We start from the raw sequence: 23485 nt of genomic DNA on the forward strand, positions 1-23485 counted from the left end.
ACATTTCACAGTTTGAATATGAAATCTGTTTCTACAATTGGCAATGGACATCAGAGAGCCCCAGGTCAAACTGCCTGGAGCCTGAATTTTCTTGATCTTTAAATATAAGATACATCTTCACTGTCAACCCTAATATGATTGTCTTTTGGCTAAGGAAGAAGGCCTACAATTTGGAATGAAGGCAACATGGTTCAGTGCCCTGAGCAAGGACCAAAACAATCCATTAGCATCTGGGACCATGAGGTTATAGATTACCAAACTAAGCTGCTTGACTCTTCTGCTTCAAATCCAAGGATTCTTTCCATTTAAAATGGTATTTAAGGGACTTCCCTGGTGGCACAGTGGTTAAGAATCTGCCTGCCAATGCAGGGGATACAGGTTTGATCCCTGGTCTGGGAAGATCCCACACGCTGCGGAGCAACTAAGCCCATGTGCCACAACTACTGAGCCTGCACTCTACAGCCCGTGAGCTACAACAACTGAGCTCGCATGCCCCAACTACTAAGCCCACGGGCCGCAACTACTGAAGACTGCGTGGCTAGAGCCCATGCTCCACAAACGAGAAGCCACCGCAATGAGAAGCCCGCACAACACAACAAAGAGTAGCCCCTGCTTGCCGCAACTAGAGAAAGCCCGCGCGCAGCAATGAAGACCCAGTGCAGCCAAAATAATATAATAAATTAATTAATTAATAAAAAATTAAGATAAACAGGCAGAGGAGAGTCAGTGCCTTGGGGTTGAAAACAGAGCAGGCAGCTGTGTATAGTCATAATTTCAATCTAGTACAGTAATATAGGATTATCTCATTTAATTAAGAAAGTTCATGCTGGAGAGCAAATCAAGTGACTAAAAGACATGAGTACAAATCACACAGACCAGAAAAGGATTAACTTTCCAGTCTGATGGTAAAAATTAGGAAGATAACAAGACTGATGTATGAACTTAATACAGGTTAATAAAAATCAGGGTATATTTGACTAAGGGTGTTGGAGAAAAATATTTTAAATCTGGAACAAAGGGATTCAAGGTTTGATAAGTTTGGGTTTCATTCCATACAAGGTAATATATTTAAATGACTAAGAATACAGGCTTTAGAATCAGCAAGGCCTGGGTCTGAATTTCAGCTTGAACCCACACTTGCTGCTGTGACTTACTCCCTCTAAGGCTTCTAAATCTTCCCACTAAAAAATGGAGATAATATTCACAACCTCAAAGTGCTGTAAGGATTAAATGGGATAATGTATGTAAAGAAATTAGTACAGAGTTTGGCGCATAGTTAGAATTCCAATAAATGTAGCAATTAATATTCTTATCACCATGATATCACTTCTCAGGAAAGTGCCTCAATTGATTATTCTGTTCTCAGTAGGTATTAATTAAATTCAACGTACTAGGTCTCACTTTTCTTTTCATAATTGCTTTTGGCCAGTCTCCGTTTACAGAATATTACTTTCATATTTGAAGAGCAGAAAAAGTGAATGCAACAAATTTTGTTATTCACAACAGAATAATTTCAAGATTAAACTACTTAGAGGTGGCTGAAGCAGAACAACTTAAGTCCTGTAATCTGGCCATATATTACTAGACAGAAAACTTCCATAAAGGAGGTGCTCAATAAATATGTAGCCAGTGAACAGAGACAGAACACCAGAAAATTAATTCACAGCACTCTGTCCTACTGTTGAGAGGATTTCCTATCTGAGGCAAGGATTACCTCTCCATTTCTCCCTTAATACCTACTTCCATGATATAGATTTCTGTAAGAATACGCTCAAGAATGTCATTTTTTTTTTTTTTTTTTTGGCCTCACCTGAGGCTTGTGGGATCTCAGTTTCCCAACCAGGGACTGAACCCGGGCCACAGCAGTGAAAGCCCGGAATCCTAACCACTAGGCCACCAGGGAACTCCCGAGAATGTCATTAAATATGGCTAATCAGTAACATATTTGAGTGCTTACTAACTTGCCAGGTGCTGTCCTAGGAACTTACCTGATGTAATCCTCACAATGTTATATAACAGGTATTATTATTGTTGTTGTTTTATTTTATAGACATGGACACAAAAGCAGAGAGAAGTTAAATAACTTGCTCACACAGTTAATCTGGGGAGAAACTTCTCTCTGGTCTCAATCAAAACAGTTGATTTGTTTTCTTATCTTAAAGGCACCAACAATCATGTTTCCTTTTTTATCCTGGTTACTAAAAGCTTAGAGTCAAGTTTGTGGCCCCCCTCTAATAAAAACAGGAATTTATGACATATTTTTCATAATAACCTTATTCCTGGCTTTCTCTCAACCTTCTTCCACCTCTTTTTTTTTTTAAGATTTATTTATTATTTATTTATTTATTTTATTTATCTTTGGCTGCATCGGGTCTTAGTTCTGGCACGCGGGATCTTCGTTGAGGCATGTGGGAGCTTTTGTTGTGACGCCTGGGCTCTTTGTTCCTGTGCACCAGATTCTCTCTAGTTGTGACACACAGGCTCCAGGGTGCATGGGCTCTGTAGTTTGCGGCACGCAGCCTCTCTAGTTGAGTTGCGCTAGCTCAGTAGTTGTGGCACATGGGCTAAGTTGCCCTGTGGCATGTGGGATCTTAGTTACCTGAACAGGGATTGAACCCACGTCCCTTGCATTGTAAGGTGGATTCTTTACCACTGGACCACCAGGGAAGTCCCAACCTTCTTCCATCTTTTAACTTTCATTTCTCAGCAAGTTTTATTTTACTTTTGTCTCACTGAATATATTCTTTAAGCCTTTCTTAAATCATTTTTGAACAAAGCAGGATATAAAAAATAGTGTTGGACATCTAGGTTTTTTCAATTTTTGGTTATAATAAATATCACCACTGGGATAAACTTTTTCTGTATTTATTTTTTCATCATTATTTTGGGGTTGATCTCTAGAAATGAATTATGAAATAAAAATCTATAGGCTCTGACAATATTTTATTATGAAGTATTTGATATATACAAAATAATATATATAATAGACAAGTCATGAAGCATAATAAAAAAAACACTCATGAACCTATCACTAATCTGAGAGAGGAAGAATTAGAACGAACAGTTGAAGCTCATCCCTCTGCCTCCCCTAAGAGGTAACCACCACTGGACTTCTTTCTTTATTGTCTTGTTATTTTTGTTTAGTTTAAAACACGTTTGTGTCCCTAAACAATATTATTTATTTCTTCTTGCTTTTGAACTTTTTTTTTTTTTTTTTGCGGGACGCGGGCCTCTCACTGTTGTGGCCTCTCCCGTTGCGGAACACAGGCTCCGGACGCGCAGGCTCAGCGGCCATGGCTCACGGGCACAGCCGCTCCGCGGCAAGTGGGATCCTCCCAGACCGGGGCACGAACCCGTGTCCCCTGCATCGGCAGGCGGACTCTCAACCACTGCGCCACCAGGGAAGCCCATTGCTTTTGAACTTTATAAAATGGTATCATGCTGGATGTACTCTTCTGAGATTTGCTTTTTTCAATCAACATAGTTCTAGAATTCATCCATGTTGCTACATTTAAGCATGCTTCTTTCATTTTTACTCTACTATAGATTTCTAGTATTTGAAAATACCACTATTTATCAGTTTTCCTATAGATGGACATCTGAGTTATTGTCAGTCTTTTGCTATTAGGAACAATGCTATTATGAATATTCTTATACCAGTGTCCTGGTGAAACAGTAACAAGAGTTCCAAGTCTAGGGTATATATCTAGAAGTGGAACTGCTGGCTTATCAAGGTAATATCTAATTATTTTCCGAAAGACTCACACCAATACTTTTATCAGCCATGTATAAGAGCTCCCATTGCTTCACACCTTCACCAGTACTTGGTATTGTCGGACTTTTAATTTTTTGCCAATCTAGTGTGTGTAAAAATGGTAGGTATAGGGCTTCCCTGGTGGCGCAGTGGTTAAGAATCCATCTGCTAGTGCAGGGGACACGGGTTCAAGCCCGCGAGCCACAACTACTGAAGCCCACACGCCTAGAGTCCGTGCTCTGCAACAAGAGAAGCCACCGCAATGAGAAGCCCGCACCTGCAATGAAGAGTAGCCCCCACTTGCCACAACTAGAGAAAGCCCACGCAGCAACAAAGACCCAACACAGCCAAAACTAAATAAATAAATAAATGTATTAAAATAAAAAAAAAAGAATAACTTGGAGATATCTTCAAGTTATGTTTCAAAAAAAAATGGTAGGTATAAACTCTTTAATGCTTTTGACATATATTGCCTAATTAATCTCCAGAAAGATGTATCAATTTATAATCTTAATAGTATATTAGAACACCCTTGACAACATCAAGTATAATTTTTAAAAATCTTTGCTAGAGTAAAAATGGTAACCCATTTTAATTAGTATTTCTTTGATTACTAGTGAGGCTGACCGTTTTTCAAACATGTGTACTGCTCATTTCTATTTCTTCCGCTGAATTTTTTATGTTCCTTGCCTATTCACTTACAGAAGTGCTGATATCTGTCTCATTAATTTATAAGATTAAAAATATTTACCCTTAATTAATACAGTATAAATTTTTTTACCCAGTTTGCCCATCTTTTAATTTTAAGTCCGTTTTATGTACACAAGTTTTAAATCTTTATTGTGGTGAAACGCATGGATCTTTCTCTCTGCAACTTGTTTCACTGGTTTATATCTAGCAACTCTTTCCTTGTTAGATAAGAGGCTAATTAAGTATTGACTTATCATTTCTTCATTTTAAAAAAAGGAAACATAACCTAAAATATTAAAACATATTCCTCAGTGTCAATCAATGAAAATGATTAAATCCTCAGAACAAAAGCTAAGTTTGTTTTAAAAAGTCCTCCAGATACTGAGTGAAGTAAGTCAGACAGAGAAAGACAAATATCATATGATATTGCTTATATGTGGAATCTAAAGAAATGGTACAAATGAACTTATTTACAAAACAGAAATAGAGTCACAGATGTAGAAAACAAACCAATGGTTAACAAGGGGGAAGGGGGGGAAAAGATAAATTCGGAGATTGGGATTGGCATATACATACTACTATATATAAAATAGATAACTAATAAGAACTTACTGTATAGCACAGGGAACTCTACTCAATACTCTCTGATGACCTATATGGGAAAATAATCTAAAAAGGATTGGATATATGTATATGTATAACTAATTCACTTTGCTGTACAGCAGAAATTAACACAACATTGTAAATCAACTGTACTCCAATAAAAATTAATTAAAAAAATAAAACCAACTGGGAATCTTAAAAAAACCCCAATAAATAAATAAATTAAATTAAATTAAATAAAAAATAAAATCCTCCAGTCTGCTGACTTTTTTTTAAACTAGTCTTAATGTTTGGGAATTTAGACTAAAATGGGGTCATTTAAGCCTAACTTAACCAGATTCTCCTTATTGAGGGAATAAGCTCAAGGAAATTCACTCCAGTTAACTTCCTTTTTTTGTTTAATGTATATAATCAGCTACGGAGTGATGGAGAAAGCAAGAAAAAAATAGTTCAGTTCCAAAGAAAAGAAGGCCTGAAAGGACTTAGTTAGAAAAATTCCTCAGGTTGTTAAAGAATAATCCATTCTCTATCATTCGTAATAGCAAATACTTATATAGCACTTATTATGTGCCAGATCCTGTTCTAAGTGCTTTCTATACACTATTTCACACAGCATTTTGAATTATACAAAATTTGTGTGCTTATTTTTTCCTAAGATATGACCTTGATCAATATGAACAAGCCCCAAATTCTGGCAAAGTTAACAGCTATTTAATATTCCAATCAAGCCATGAAGTTAGTGTTTCCACATGGAATCGCTATATCACGTTAGTCTCAAACTATTTTTTTCTCTGAGATAACTCTTTCAGCAAGCAGTAGATCTTACCATATCCAATTTCTGCTTTTAACAACCATTTTATTCTAAATCACAGCAACATGAACAAAACCTTAGTCTTGGCACTATATATTCCTTTGAGATTTGAGGCCCAACGTTATTCAGAGTTCAAGGCCATTCTTCTTTTCATGAGATCACAAGAGTTTTGGAAAACAGAAAGACTATCTATTGGAAAAAAATATAAAAGCTCCAATTTTAGGAGATAAGAACCAAGGACTAATCCTGGTAGGAGAGCAAAGTGCTATTTTTTCTCATTTGAGTGTCAGTTTGTTTTCCTCTGACTTCATTATTTCTGCAGATAGCTCTCTGGGATCTACTGTCTAGCTGAAAATACAACATATTTCCATACTGCTTTTGTCCGAGCATTGCTGACAGTACGTCAGCACTCAGAAAAAAGTTGGAGGTTTAGCGTGTTCATTACTTGACACCTAATGACCACTAGAGAAGGCCTGATGTGCTGATTTTACCTATAGGTGTAGTGAACTGGAAGGCACGAGCCAGTGTGAAAAGCTGTTAAAAAATAATGATGACAATTAAGACATACAGTTTACTCTGGGCTTGGTGTATTCATAGTTGATCACTTCCTCATCACAGTGAATGACTGAATAAAGAAAAATAAAAGCCTCAACAAAATATTAGCAAACCCAATCCAGCAATATATGAGGGATTAAATACTGTGACCAAGTGAAATATATCCCATAAATGAAAGGATAGTTTAACAACTGAAAGTCAATTAAGGTAAGACATATCAATAAAATAAAGGTCAAAAACTACATGATCAAAAAAAAAAATGGGGAGAGAAGCAAACAATTCTTGCTACGATTTTTCATATGAGAATACGGGTAATTTCTCCCACTTCCATAATGGGAGAAAAACTCTCTAAGTCAGCAGACAGCAATTACTGGCAAATGATCAGAATATCAAAACTTGCCTAATAGAGGCAAGGAGGATATACATTTTTAGTGGGCCCCAGTGAAAGAGCAGGGAAGGGCGCAGAGCACAGCTTCTAAAAGAATGACAGCCGTTGAGGATATGACAAAGACTGGTTAGAACTGGTTAGGTCTAAGATGGCAGAAGATTTGACTTCCAGTGGACCTTAAATTTCATTATACGCTCATTGTAATATGTTAGCATGTTAAGTGACACACCCACCAGCACCATGACAGTTCCAAGGCTGACCATAAAAGGCCAAAAAGTGGGCAGTGGCCCAATTCCTGGAAATCTCTGTCCCTTCCTCAAAAAATACACTAGAAGGAATCAATAGCAGAATAACTGAGGCAGAAGAACGGATAAGTGACCTGGAAGACAGAATGGTGGAATTCACTGCCATGGAACAGAATAAAGAAAAAAGAATGAAAAGAAATGAAGACAGCCTAAGAGACCTCTGGGACAACATTAAATGCAACAACATTCGCATTACAGGCGTCCCAGAAGGAGGAGAGAGAGAAAGGACCCGAGAAAATATTTGAAGAGATTAGAGTCAAAAACTTCCCTAACATGGGAAAGGATGTAGCCAACCAAGTCCAGGAAGTACAGAGAGTCCCATATAGGATAAACCCAAGAAGAAACACGCCGAGACACACAGTAATCAAACTGGCAAAAATTAAAGACGAAGAAATATTACTAAAAGCAGCAAGGGAAAAATGACAAATAACATACAAGGGAACTCCCATAAGGTTAACAGCTGATTTCTCAGCAGAAACTCTACAAGCCAGAAGGGAGTGGCATGATATACTTAAAGTGATGAAAGGGAAGAACCTACAACCAAGATTACTCTACCCAGCAAGGATCTCATTCAGACTTGATGGAGAAATTAAAACCTTTACAGACAAGCAAAAGCTGACAGAGTTCACTACCAGCAAACCAGCTTTACAACAAATGCTAAAGGATCTTCTATAGTCAAGAAACACATGAGAAGGAAAAGACCTACAATAACAAACCCAAAACAATTAAGAAAATGGTCATAGGAACATACATATCGATAATTACCTTAAATGTAAATGGATTGAATGCTCCCACCAAAAGACACAGACTGGCTGAATGGATACAAAAACAAGACCCATATATATGCTGTCTACAAGAGACCCACTTCAGACCTAGGGACACATACCAACTGAAAGTGAGGGGATGGAAAAAGATATTCCATGAAAATGGAAATCAAAAGAAAGCTGGAGCAGCAATACTCATATCAGATAAAATAGACTTTAAAATAAAGAATGTTACAAGAGACAAGGAAGGACACTACATAATGATCAAGGGATCAATCCAAGAAGAAGATATAACATTGTAAATATTTATGCACCCAACATAGGAGCACCTCAATACATAAGACAAATACAGCCACAAAAGGGGAAATCAACAGTAACACATTCATAGTAGGGGACTTTAACACCCCACTTTCACCAATGGACAGATCATCCAAAATGAAAATAAATAAGGAAACACAAGCTTTAAAGGATACATTAAAAAAGATGGACTTAATTGATATTTATAGGACATTCCATCCAAAAACAACAGAATACACATTTTTCTCAAGTGCTCATGGAACATTCTCCAGGATAGATCATATCTTGGGTCACAAATCAAGCCTTTGTAAATTTAAGAAAATTGAAATTGTATCAAGTATCTTCTCTGACCACAATGCTATGAGACTAGATATCAATTACAGGAAAAGGTCTGTAAAAAATGCAAACACATGGAGGCTAAACAATACACTACTTAATAACGAAGTGATCACTGAACAAATCAAAGAGGAAGTCAAAAAATACCTAGAGGGCTTCCCTGGTGGCGCAGTGGTTAAGAGTCTGCCTGCCGATGCAGGGGACATGGGTTCGTGCCCCGGTCCGGGAAGATCCCACATGCCGCGGAGCGGCTAGGCCCGTGAGCCATGGCCGCTGAGCCTGTGCGCCCGGAGCCTGTGCTCCGCAACGGGAGAGGCCACAACAGTGAGAGGCCCAGTTACCGCAAAAAAAAAAAAAAAAAAAACCTAGAAAGAAATGACAATGCAGACACGACGACCCAAAACCTATGGGATGTAGCAAAATCAATTCTAAGAGGGAAGTTTATAGCAATACAATCCTACCTTAAGAAACAGAAAACATCTCGAATAAACAACCTAACCTTGCACCTAAAGCAATTAGAGAAAGAAGAACAAAAAAAAACCCCAAGGTTAGCAGAAGGAAAGAAATCATAAAGATCAGATCAGAAATAAATGAAAAAGAAATGAAGGAAATGATAGCAAAGATCAATAAAACTAAAAGCTGGTTCCTTGAGAAGATAAACAAAATTAATAAACCATTAGCCAGACTCATCAAGAAAAAAAGGGAGAAGACTCAAATCAATAGAATTAGAAATGAAAAAGGAGAAGTAACAACTGACACTGCAGAAATACAAAAAGATCATGAGAGATTACTACAAGCAACTCTATGGCAATAAAATGGACAACCTGGAAGAAATGGACAAATTCTTAGAAATGCACAACCTGCCAAGACTGAATCAGGAAGAAATAGAAAATATGAACAGACCAATCACAAGCACTGAAATTGAAACTGTGATTAAAAATCTTCTAACAAACAAAAGCCCAGGACCAGATGGCTTCACAGGCAAATTCTATCAAACATTTTGAGAAGAGCTAACACCTATCCTTCTCAAACTCTTCTAAAATATAGCAGAGGGAGGAACACTCCCAAACTCATTCTACCAAAACCAGGCAAGGATGTCACAAAGAAAGAAAACTACAGGCCAATATCACTGATGAACATAGATGCAAAAATCCTCAACAAAATACTAGCAAACAGAAGCCAACAACACATTAAGAGGATCATACACCATGATCAAGTGGGGTTTATTCCAGGAATGCAAGGATTCTTCAATATACTCAAATCAATCAATGTGATACACCATATTAACAAATTGAAGGAGAAAAACCATATGGTCATCTCAATAGATGCAGAGAAAGCTTTTGACAAAATTCAACACTCATTTATCATAAAAACCCTCCAGAAAGTAGGCATAGAGGGAACTTTTCTCAACATAATAAAGGCCATATATGACAAACCCACAGCCAACATTGTCCTCAATCGTGAAAAACTGAAAGCATTTCCTCTAAGATCAGGAACAACACAAGGTTGCCCATTCTCACCACTCTTATTCAACGTAGTTTTGGAAGTTTTAGCCACAGCAATCAGAGAAGAAAAGGAAATAAAAGGAATCCAAATAGGAAAAGAAGAAGTAAAATTGTCACTGTTTGCAGATGACATGATAGTATACATAGAGAATCCTAAAGATGCTACCAGAAAACTACTAGAGCTAATCAATGAATTTGGTGAAGTAGCAGGATACAAAATTAATGCACATTCCTATACACTAATGATGAAAAATCTGAAAGTGAAATTAAGAAAACACTCCCAGGGCTACCCTGGTGGCGCAGTGGTTGAGAGTCCGCCTGCCGATGCAGGGGACATGGGTTCGTGTCCCGGTCTAGGAAGATCCCACATGCCGCGGAGCAGCTAGGCCCATGAGTCATGGCCACTGAGCCTGCGCATCCGGAGCCTGTGTTCCACAATGGGAGAGGCCACAGTGAGAGGCCTGCGTACCGCAAAAAAAAAAAAAAAAAAAGAAAAAAGAAAACACTCCCATTTACCATTGCAACAAAAAGAATAAAATATCTAGGAATAAACCTACCTAAGGAGACAAAAGACCTGTATGCAGAAAATTATAAGACACTGATGAAAGAAATTAAAGGTGATACAAATAGATGGAGAGATATACCGTGTTCTTGGATTGGAAGAATCAACATTGTGAAAATGACTCTACTACCCAAAGCAATCTACAGATTCAATGCAATCCCTATCAAACTACCACTGGCATTTTTCACAGAACTAGAACAAAAAATTTCACAATTTGTATGGAAACACAAAAGACCCTGAATAGCCAAAACAATCTTGAGAACAAAAAACAGAGCTGGAGGAATCAGGCTCCCTGACTTCAGACTATACTACAAAGCTACAGTAATCAAGACAGTATGGTACTGGCACAAAAACAGAAATATAGATCAATGGAACAGGATAGCAAGCCCAGAGATAAACACACGTACATATGGTCACCTTATCTTTGATAAAGGAGGCAGCAATGCACAGTGTAGAAAGGACAGCCTCTTCAATAAGTGGTGCTGGGAAAACTGGACAGCTACATGTAAAAGTATGAGATTAGAACACTCCCTAACACCATACATAAAAATAAGCTCAAAATGGATTAAAGACCTAAATGTAAGGCCAGAAACTATCAAACTCTTACAGGAAAACATAGGCAGAACACTCTATGACATAAATCACAGCAAGATCCTTTTTGACCCACCTCCTAGAGAAATGGAAATAAAAACAAAAATAAACAAATGAGACCTAATGAAACTTCAAAGCTTTTGCACAGCAAAGGAAACCATAAAAAAGACAACCCTCAGAATGGGAGAAAATATTTGCAAATGAAGCAACTGACAAAGGATTAATCTCCAAAATTTACAAGCAGCTCATGCAGCTCAATAACAAAAAAACTAACAACCCAATCCAAAAATGGGCAGAAGACCTAAATAGACATTTCTCCAAAGATGATATACAGATTGCCAATAAACACATGAAAGAATGCTCAACATCATTAATCATTAGAGAAATGCAAATCAAAACTACCACGAGATATCATCTCACACTGGTCAGAATGGCCATCATCAAAAAATCTACAAACAATAAATGCTGGAGAGGGTGTGGAGAAAAGGGAACACTCTTGCACTGCTGGTGGGAATGTGAATTGGTAAAGCCACTACGGAGAACAGTATGGAGGTTCCTTAAAAAACTAAAAATAGAACTACCATATGATCCAGCATTCCCACTACTGGGCATATACCCCGAGAGACCATAATTCAAAAAGAGTCATGTACCACAATGTTCATTGCAGCTCTATTTACAATAGCTAGGACATGGAAGCAACCTAAGTGTCCATTGACAGATGAATGGAAAAAGAAGATGTGGCACATATATACAATGGAATATTACTCAGCCATAAAAAGAAACGAAATTGAGTTATTTGTAGAGGTGGATGGACCTAGAGACTGTCACACAGAGTGAAATGTAAGTCAGAAAGAGACAAACAAATACTGTAGGCTAACACATATATATGGAATCTAAAAAAAAAAATGGTTCTGAAGAACCTAGGGGCGGGACAGGAATAAAGACACAGACATAGAGAATGGATTTGAGGACATAGGGAGGGGGAAGGGTAAGCTGGGACAAAGTGAGAGAGTGGCATGGACATATATACACTACCAAATGTAAAACAGATAGCTAGTGGGAAGCAGCTGCATAGCACAGGGAGATCAGCTCAGTGCTTTCTGACTACCTAGAGGGGTGGGATAGGGAGGATGGGAGGGAGACTCAAGAGGGAGGAGGTATGGTGATATATGTATATGTATAGCTGATTCATTTTGCTATAAAGCAGAAACTAACACACCATTGTAAAGCAATTATACTCCAATAAAGATGTAAAAAAAAAGGAGTCCAAAATGTAATATATATTTGTATGTATATATGTATAACTGAATCACTTTTCTGTATACTTGAAAGTAACAGCATTGTAAATTAACTATATTTCAATTAAAAAAAAAAAGAGCAGACTCTAGAGGCAGACTGCCTAGAATCCAATCTCAGCTCCTCCTTTATTATGTGAGAGACCCTGGGCAAGTTACTTAACTTCTTTGTGCCTTAGTTTTCTCATTTGTTAAATGTGGATAATTATAATACCAACCTCACAGTGTTGTGAAGATTACAGGAAATAATGTACATACAGCACTTAGAGTAGTGCTTGGCTTATGGTGAACGCTCAAAAGATGTTGGCTAGTATTTTTATTAGGAATATGTACTCAAATTATTGTTAAAATGCTTGGTACTGCTAGAGGTCTACACCCACAGACTGTTGTGGCTAGAAGAGTAGGCACAGATTATACATTCACAATCATCTTCTTTCATACTACTTTTCATTTTACTGTATCACATTCAACTATATTGTAAATTAAATATTCTGCTGTAAGACTAAAAAAATTTTCACTGTATTCTGAATTCTAAAGCGTTGACCTATGAACTTTTGATATGCTGGTACACAGCTCATTCATAAATTGAGAAGCATTTGTTTTCTACTAAAAAATGGTTGGTAAGACTATTTGAGTGACAGACTGAGGAAAAATTTCCCTCAGAGAAAGATCTGATTTTCATGATTTATTTATAAGCCCCTTTTTTCTTGTGGCCAGTTTAAAATTAACTTAGAATGTAAATTAGAGATATGTGACGACAGGAAAATCCTGGTGATTGCCAAGTATGATAAAAGGTATGACTAACATATTGACTTTGGAATTGCAACACTATCTGCAAATAAAAAAACAGTGTTAATCTCTAAGAGTTTTCTACACTTTAATGATCAATCTGAAAGGTCAGATTCAGAAGTACTAATTAATGCCTTTTAAAAATCACGCCTAGATCATGTATTTTAAGCAACAAAGTGTCACTCAACTTTTCCCTTCATTGTCCAAAAAATATGAAACAAAAAAGCACTGTTTTGTATAGTTTTTACAGAGTAATTGTCAAGGTTACATTTACAACCTCAAAGGAGCTTTATATCACCACGGACATTCTACCATGTATAGTATTTCCAGTCTGATTCTACCTATAAGCCACAAATGATAGCAAACTTGAGCTACAGGGTGTAAAGGGAATTGCAAGTTAAATGAGTTTGGTTTTGGGTGTTACATATCTTCTTCTAATGAGAAGATGATATGTAACTCACCCTGAGAGCTAACTTGGTTTCATCAGGGCAAGACTTTGAACCTACCTGACAATGTGGTACAGAGAGAAGACAGAATTTAAAAAGTATTGACATCAAGTCATGGGTGACTGATTTATAAGGAATTATTGAGGGCAATTAAATTTTTATTCTATTATTTTATATATTTCTATTTTTTAAAAAATATTTAATTAATTAATTTATTTAGGCTGTGCCGGGTCTTAGTTGAGGCATGTGGGATCTTCACTGCAGCATTCGGGATCTTTAGTTGTGGCATGTGGAATTCTTAGGTGTGGCATGCAGATTCCTTAGTTGTGGCATGCAAACTCTTAGTTGTGGCATGCATGCGGGATCTAGTTCCCCGACCAGGGATTGAACATGGGCCCCCTGCATTGGGAGCACAGAGTCTTACCCACTGGACCACCAGGGAAGTCCCTATATTTCTATTTTTTAAAGTGATGATTATTTCCTAAAAAGTCCCTTGGTGTCCTAGGCAAAGAAAGACTAGGTTTAAAACAAGGTTATTAAGATAATAATAAAGGTTTTTTTTTAAACCTTTAAACATGTACTTGGCTCCTTAAAGTTATAAATCCCTAAAAAAGACAAGTACTCTTTAATAACCCTTTTAATGACTTTTGGAAAATTCAAGCTGAAAACATCTAAGGATGGAATAAGAAACTATAGATTTATTACTATCCACATTCTGCTTTGTAGAGGCAAAAGTGGAAGAATAAAACTAAAAGAAACCCAATGAACATATCACATATTGTTTCTTAGATTTAATTAAATCAAAGTCAACTCTCATCTTTAAGTTTACATAATAAGTGTCAGTTTCCCAGGGGAAAAAAACCCCAAAACAGGATGCTAAGATAAAAAGAAATCTGCTCTGCCAAGAGTGTTCTAGTTCCAGAAAGTGTTTGGTTTAGTGTTTGGTTGAAAGCATTCTGGTCTCATTTCCCACAATCTTTCAGCCAAGAAAAGAGCTGAAGTTTGTCTTTCAATATGGCCCTCTGTATCGGGACAAGAAAGATTTAATTCTACTTTAGTACTTTAAAGAGACGAGTACAAAGATGTCAGCCTGATGATCTAAAGGGTAGGTGATTCTGGAATTCCTTAATATTGAGTTCCTAAATATTTAAATTAAATTAACCCTCATTTTTTTGCTCTACTCTTATTGGCAGATGGGAATAATTAGCATAGTTCTTTATGTTTCCCTGTTATCTTTCTTTCTGACTGAACAAATCTAGTTAACTTCAATATTTTTTTTCTTGAAGACTGGGAATGTAAGACAGTTACTGTTACCCTTTGAACTATATCTAATTTACCTTCAGATTATTGATACTTATTCCATCATAAAATGTGATAATCTTGTTGGTTATGCAATAAGCATGCGAGCCCCCAAAACTAATAAAAAAGATCATGCTACAGATTGGAATTCCATTAGATGATACTGTTTCAGTTTCCTTGTTGCGTATTCTGGAGTTGGTTTCTTCCTTCTTGTATAAATTAGTTTTTGCTTTTCTTTGACATAATGACAGCTCCTTTTTCTCCTCCCCCCAAATTAAAATTAATCATAATCTTTCAAAGAGTTCTGTATTACCTTTCATTTTTGACTGACATCCTACTTGCTGTAGTCCTCAAGAAATCAATGAATATATTAACTGAAATTAGACTTGGCACCTGTCTCCAAGGAACTCAGCTAAATAGCTCTTGGGAGACTTAGATGGAATTTTTAATAACTTCAAAAGGGATTTTTTAAAAAACTGTGCATTCTTCTTTTGACATTAAGCCATTACGATTTATTAAAATGCATGTATATGTGGCTCTTATATGCATGTGAAAATTTAAGTATTTAATTAAATAGTTCATAATTTTATTCCAAGTCATTATAACTCCTTTTCCCAACAGCCTTAAACACAAAGGTATTTCACTATTGACTTATCTTTTCTTATAAAACTGTGCATTCTTAAGTCACTCTTTCAAACCCATGCTTTTTTTTTTTTTTTTTTGCGATATGCAGGCCTCTCACTGTTGTGGCCTCTCCCGCTGCAGAGCACAGGCTCCAGACGCGCAGGCTCAGCGGCCATGGCTCACGGGCCTAGTCGCCCCGCGGCATGTGGGATCTTCCCGGACCGGGGCACGACCCCGTGTCCCCTTGCATCGGCAGGCGGACTCCCAACCACTGCGCCACCAGGGAAGCCCAAACCCATGCTTTTTGAGTTCCCAAATAAAGACATAAGGGTAGAATAAAACAAATATGACCAGAGATAAGAGCATTAGAACACTCTAAAAAAATCTAACAAGTTAATGATTGTTATGAAAAGAAACTAAACGGCTAGTTTAGGTAGTATCTTATCAACACAAAAGAACAGTGTATTTCTTCTCAGCCAGAACATTCAACTTGAAGGGCAAAGGAACTGGAAAAACATGGTGCTGAAGAAGGGAGACTATAAATATTCAAGACTTTTTGTTTGTTTGTTTCTAAATTTCAGAACGTTTTGTTTTTCTTTAGAGCTCTAAATAAGTCAGGTACAGAAACCTCATCTCAGACTAAAAGTAGTAACAATCAGATGATGAATAGAAAAGAGTTTAGTCTGAAAGAGTGAGTTGGAATCCTGGTTGTACCATTTAATAGCTCTGCAACTTTTATCTTTTCAAATTTCAGTTTCTACCTCTGTAACACCGGTATAATACCGCCAAACCCAATAGGGTTGGCGAGAACTAAAATAAAGAAGGCATGTAATATCCGTACAATGCCTGGCTCATAGCCCAATAGGGCTGGCGAGAACTAAAATAAAGAAGGCATGTAATATCTGTACAATGCCTGGCTCATAGTAGGCATTTGATAAATTTTCATGGACTTTTTCCCCTTCCCTAACCACTGTGGAAATTAAAATTGACAGATAAATAGTGTTCTCTTCACTCTCAAAGCTATTGTGGTGAGAAAAAGACAGAAATAACCAAATGGAGCTATAAGTCTCCTCGATCTAAAATTTTAAAGTAGATAAGTAAGCAGTGAAATAAAACTGGTAAGAGATAAATAGAAAGAATAATGGAACTATAAAACCCATATGAAAGCTAAGATACTGTTAATCATTCCTATTTTCCTCTTGGCTGTGATGATATTATATTTCATATTCAGTGAGGGGATAAATTACCCAAACTTCGAAAAGTAAAATTAAAAGTGTTTCACAAAAACAAAAACTGCTTCTATTTTCTAGATGTTTTATCAGAAAAATATTTCAAAATGAAAGTAAGGCCTTTCAGTCATTCATCTGAGATGACCTGTTTACGTGTCTATTACATGCCAACTGTCATACTAAAGGGCAGAGGGTATACAAAAGAAGGTGAAAGAATCTGTTAAAGGCATAGTACATGCCAAGTGTTTCAGGCATGCACCACTGTGTTAGTTCACTAGGGGTGCCATAATAAAACACTACCAACTGGGTGACAAATAGCAGAAATTTATTTTTTCACAGTCCTGGAGGCTGGAAGTCCAAGAACAAGGTGTAGGCAGTGTCGGTTTCCTCTGAGGCCTCTCTCCTTGGCTTGCAGTTGGCTACCCTCTTGCTGTCTCTTCACATGGTTGTCCCTCTGTGTACATACACCCCTGGTGTCTGTGTCTCTTTGTGTGTCCAAATTTCCTCTCCTTATAAGGCTACCAGTAAGACTGGATTAGGGCTCACCCTAATAGCCTCATGTTAACTTAATCACATCTTTAAAGGCCCTATCTCCAGACTGGGGGTTGAGATTCAACATAGCAATTCTGGGGGAAGACACAATTCAGCCTGTAAGAAACATCATCTCACTTAATCATCACCACGTTGTATAAATGAGGATATAGGCTTTGAGAGAATAAATAACTCATCGAATGTCAGATAGCCAGTAAGTGGAAGAAGGAAAATTTTAACCAAGGTCTCGTTATGAGTACACCAAAGCCTTTGCTCTTCCTGCTATTCACACCTCCTCAAAGAATTACACATCAACTTGGGAAGACATAGTACTGACTGATGAAACTTTAAATATGGGGCTTACTGATAAGGAGGCACTTATTCACTGAACTTGTGTATTATATGGAAAGAAGGGACTCAGGATTAATAAACGTTTATATAATAAATAGAATATTTATTACATTTTAGGCTGGGTTCTTTCACAAAAGAGTCTATTGGTTCCCTTACAGGAGGAATTGCTGATTGTCAAACAGAACAGTGTTGGTATGTCTTGGCCCAAAGCCTACAGAAGATCCAAGTCAATGTCAAATACAAGAGTGTTTTCTAGAATAAATATCTTAGATATACTCTTTTAGATCTCTTTTCTTCTACATTTGGGTGTAGGTTATGTGCAGGTATACATGTATGAAATCCCTAATCTGCTTTATAACATTCTACATTTATCGTTTAGAGTTTGTTAAAAGTACCATTCTAGCTTGTGCTTTATTCTCTAACTACATTTGATGGATGTATACTATATGTTAAACTGTAATTACATAATTAATAAGTTAAATAATTTACACTCCTAGATTATGTTATAAGGCTTCCAAAGAAGACCATTACAGGTATGCATACTAAGGCATAGGTCTAGAATCCTGGTACATACCAACTCTTACACAAAAACTGTTGGACTCCTCAAAGCCGGAAGTGAAACTCCCATGTGAAAGATGTCCTCCTTACACTACCAGGAAAGAAACAAAGAGAGGCAACTGTGGACGAGTAACTAAAATATATGGGGGACTAAAGGAAGATAAGAATTATTTTAACAAGATCTGTTTGTACAAATTACTCTCGACTTTGACTCCCCTTTTCTGGTGATAAGAATGCAAACTTCCCAAGCTAAGTTGCCTCTCTTTGTTCAACTTAGTATATAAACAATTAGGCCTAGCCACTCCTTTGGGTCTTCATTTTCCTATGGGGATTCTCATGTATGTGTAAAAATCTGTATACTTTTCTCTTGTTAATCTGTCTGATGTCAATTTAAGACTCAGGCCCAGGTGGAGACCCTAGGAGGGTAGAGGTAAAGTTTTGTGCCCCCTGCACTATATATATAACAAATATATAGTACTTACCATGTATTATAAGGGCTACAAGAGCCTCCTGAAGGAGGCTGAATTGTGGAAAACCATTATTTTGAGGTAAGTTCCTTGAATATTAATTATACCATTTCCAAAAAAAACAGTACAAAAGCACATTCCAAAGTTAGATCTGATTTTTAGTATGATTTATTCTTCTGCTTCTCTCCTAGAGAATGAATATTAAACAGTGTTCTTATCAGTAATGGGAATTCAGTTGTGATTTTTCAAACTGTCTCAACTGAGGGAAGTGGGTGGAAGAGGTGGGAGTAGTATATTAGAATCTCCAGGGAAAAAATGGGAGAGCAGATAGAGAAGTAATATTCAGAGTTTAAAAACAAAGCAGTGCTTTTCTCCAATACTTTTATGTGTTTTTAGTCATAGGATTTAATGTTTTGAAATTTCAAGTAACATTAAGGCAGGGCATATGTTAACCAAAAACAGAGGTTGAGGAACACCAGCATAAGGGAATTTTTAATAATCAGAAGAAATCAGAGACTTCATTTTTTTGTCTCCAGACTAAAGTGCATATAGAAGGCATTTAATGAACGTTTTGAACTGAACAGACTCGGTAGCCAATTAACCCCCAATTACTTACTTAATTCAACAAGTACACGCATAGAAAAAGGTAATGCTCTTACAGAGTTGTGTCCAGGAACTGAACACCATGATGGTCTAAACTTTAAGTGGAAAAGTAAATCCCCAAACCCAGTATGACACCTTTGTAACTCTGAGCACATATATTTTTATTTCTGACATTTTGTGTTTCCAGCTGTTACTACCTTTGTAAACTTTCATAGAAAGAGTTCCTTATTATCCCCCTCTCCTTACCCCTTTGGTGCCTTCTACACAATAAACATACATGCTCAGGTTGAGAACTGCTCTGACCCCTGAACTTCTTTTTCCTCAAGTTGAGTATCCAAAGACAACTAAGATTTTCAATTTGACTTTTTTGGCTTTCAGTCCCAGAACAAACTTATTGTAAGACATATTATTTCCTACCTGCTGTCCGGCTGTAGATCACTGATAAGGCTCAAACTAATCAGTTCTCATGGTTGGAGGCAGATTGAAAGAATACTTATAGTACAGGCCCCTCCCAACCCAGCAGCTCTACATGCATACATGATGGACAGTGCCCTGAAGTCCAAGGAATACCTACTTCCAGCTTCAGAACATCGTGCTGAAGTTTACGCTGAAATTCAAGGAAGTTTTTGATTGTCAGCTTCCCCTTGAGATCAGCTCCAAAAAAGTAGGTTGTGAGGGCTGAACACAAGCCAGACTTGAGGGTGTTACCAGTTGTAGAACGATCTCTGTGACGCATTCCCATGCTGGTTTGGGAGCGAATGATGCTCTGAACCTAAAGGAGAAGCAAACCCCCGTCCAGAAAAACATTACAAGGTGGAAAATATGGAAAAGTAAGAATAGTAACTGACTATCGACTGCTTACTGTTTGCCTACACTGTGCTACAATGCTCTCTTTTAATGCTCACAACAGTCCTATGAGATAAGCCCCATGATTACTCTCATTTTACAGATGAGGAATTTGAGGTACACTGCTAAATAACTTGCTTGAGGTCAAGTAGCTAGCAAATAATTGAACTGGTATTCTAACACACATGCTTGACACCTTTATAATTGGGATGCCTTTTAAAATCTCTCTTTAGAAAAAAGTATGCATTTGTTTTAGGTTCAAAACCTCACACACAACATTAAAATAATCATCAACCTCACAGTAATACCTTCCATATCTCAGGAGACTTTCAAAAATTTCACACTTCTCACTACTGACTCTCCAGTTGTGATGAGAGGCGGTATAGCTATAGGCAAATACTTGATATCACACAGATATTGAGATAACACATTTATTAGAATCATAATGTGAAACATAAAGTTGGTATGAAGTAATTCTCCAAGAGAAGATGGAGAATTAATCTTTGAGAAGTTTTAAATGACCTTCTGAAAACAAACAACCCAATCCAAAAATGGGCAGAAGACCTAAATAGACATTTCTCCAAAGAAGATATACAGATTGCCAGCAAACACATGGATGGATGCTCAATATCACTAATCATTAGAGAAATGCAAATCTAAACTACAATGAGGTATCATCTCACACCAGCCAGAATGGCCATCATCAAAAAATCTACAAACAATAAATGCTGGAGAGGGTGTGGAGAAAAGGGAACCCTCTTGCACTATTGGTGGGAATGTAAATTGATACAGCCACTATGGAGAACAGTACAGAGGTTCCTTAAAAAACTAAAAATAGAACTACCACACGACCCAGCAATCCCACTACTGGGTATATACCCTGAGAGACCATAATTCAAAAAGAGTCATGTACCGCAATGTTCACTGCAGCTCTATTTACAATAGCCAGGACATGGAAGCAACCTAAGTGCCCACTGACAGATGAATGGATAAAGAAGATGTGGCACATATATACAATGGAATATTACTCAGCCATAAAAAGAAATGAAACTGAGTTATTTGTAGTGAGGTGGATGGACCTAGAGTCTGTCATACAGAGTGAAGTGTAAGTCAGAAAGAGAAAAACAAATACTGTATGCTAATACATATATATGGAATCTAAAAAAAAAAAAATGTTTCTGAAGAACCTAGGGGCGGGACAGGAATAAAGACGCAGACATAGAGAATGGATTTGAGGACACGGGGAGGGGGAAGGGTAAGCTGGGACGAAGTGAGATAGTGGCATGGACATATATACACTACCAAATGTAAAACAGATAGCTAGTGGGAAGCAGCCACATACCATAGGGAGATCAGCTCAGTGATTTGTGACCACCTAGAGGGGTGGGATAGGGAGGGTAGGAGGGAGACTCAAGAGGGAGGAGATATGGTGATATATGTATATGTATAGCTGATTCACCTTGTTATAAAGCAGAAACTAACACACCATTGTAAAGCAATTATACTCCAATAAAGATGTTTAAAAAAATACAAAAAAAAAAATGAGCTTTTGAGAAAGAATAATTTGGGGGACTAGCAACCATGGCTTGACTATATAAAATGAGCTTTTTGAGGCAAGTCTATGATTGATATAGCATTTTTTTCACAAGTTCCTGCAATCTTTTCTACCTCTTCACAAGCTAAAATAACAACTATTCAGAATAATTAAAATTGTGATATGTAAGAACAGATTATAAAGGTATATTATATAAATAAATAATATATATAGCCTTGTGGATGATGATTTTTAAATTGCCAAATTAGAAAAGCATAATACTTTAAAACTTAAGATTTGTAACAATGGATTTCCATGGTTAAATGTCTTTTATTTGTTTTATTTATTACCTATGACCATAAAAACACTTATTTAACACAATTTAAAAGTCTCTGGCTCAAAAAGGTAAAAGTAGTATAATGGAAAGACACAAGATGGGGAATCAGGACACACGGGGTCTAATTCTGTTGCTCTGCAGTGAAAGCACAATTTATGCAGTTCATTTAACTTCTTTGGGCCTTAGTTTTCTCATTGGAAAAGTTCACGGTTTTGTCTCTAAGTCTCCTTATAACTCTAGGTTAATATCATAAATGCTTCTGATTATGATTTTTTTCTGGGTTCATGTTTTATCATGTAAATAAGATTTCTTGACATTTGTTTTTCATGCACACGGAGACTTGAAAGATAGGTATACAATGGATTTTAAAATTATTTAAGTTGAAGTTTTTTAGACATTAAATTGAAATACAGGATAATCAGTACAGTGCTGCTTCTATTTGAAGGCAATACACAATTCATTTTCTCTGCCTGGGTATGAGAACTGAAGAATTTTCCAATAGCAGTGAACCAGTATTGAGCATCAACGTCAAGACCTGTCATGATTTAAATTTTGTCTGTGCTATAATATTGCAGCTTATACCCTTCCTATGGTGGAAATGTGTATGTTAGCTTCAAAAGTGTGGTGCCGAAGAGTGTATGTGGAAATTTCATTCCCTTTCTTCTGTCTCACAACTCATACTTTCATACTAAAAAATCATTTCTGTCACAGCCTCGGGTGAATGTAGCCCAAACAGTTATGAGATTTCTTAAAAAATATCTTTTGCTAGGTTAGTTCTGTTTTATGATCTGCTATGAAATGGGTTAAAGAAAAGGATCTGGGGGCTTCCCTGGTGGCACAGTGATTAAGAATCTGCCTGCGAATGCTGGGGACATGGGTTCAAGCCCTGGTCTGGGAAGATCCCACCTGCCGTGGAGCAACTAAGCCCGTGAGCCACAACTACTGAGCCCACATGCCACAACTACTGAAGCCCGTGCGCCTAGAGCCTGTGCTCTGCAACAAGAGAAGCCACCGCAATGAGAAGCCCGTGCACCGCAAATGAAGAGTAGCCCCTGCTCACGCAACTAGAGAAAGCCCACGTGCATCAATGAAGACCCAGTTCAGCCAAAAATAAAATAAATAAATAAATAAATTTATAAAAAAAGAAAAGAAAGGTCAGAGAAAACCTACACTATTTACAGTCGTGTAATGTTTTTTAGTAATTTATGTTTATGCACGATCAAAGTGATTTTTGAAAAAGATGAATAGAAGAGTAATATTAGGTATTAGCTTGCTTCACACCACATTGACTTTGAAGATACACAATGATGAAATGTGTGTGTCCTCATACTGGTTCTGTTTTACTTTTTTTGTAAGCTTGACAAATTTACCGTCAAGAAAATACCTATTTAGCTGGAAATCAAAGTTTGAATGTT

General features: G+C 37.0%; 1 protein-coding gene across 3 annotated transcripts in view; it reads right to left on the minus strand.

Moving 5' to 3' along the window:
- The window catches only part of MICU1 (mitochondrial calcium uptake 1), a 200544-nt gene that overhangs the window by 55796 nt on the left and 121263 nt on the right, over nucleotides 1-23485 (minus strand). For 2 of the 3 annotated variants that reach the window (XM_004273143.4, XM_033434145.2), the window contains one exon: nucleotides 19928-20125. The exons of the other annotated variant lie outside the window; for it this stretch is intronic. In XM_004273143.4, the coding sequence (XP_004273191.1) occupies nucleotides 19928-20125 (198 nt within the window). The remainder of the gene's footprint in view (nucleotides 1-19927; nucleotides 20126-23485) is intronic. 3 annotated transcript variants of the gene reach the window in all.

The sequence above is a fragment of the Orcinus orca genome, chromosome 14, assembly GCF_937001465.1.
Source record: "Orcinus orca chromosome 14, mOrcOrc1.1, whole genome shotgun sequence".
Lineage (NCBI taxonomy): Eukaryota > Metazoa > Chordata > Mammalia > Artiodactyla > Delphinidae > Orcinus > Orcinus orca.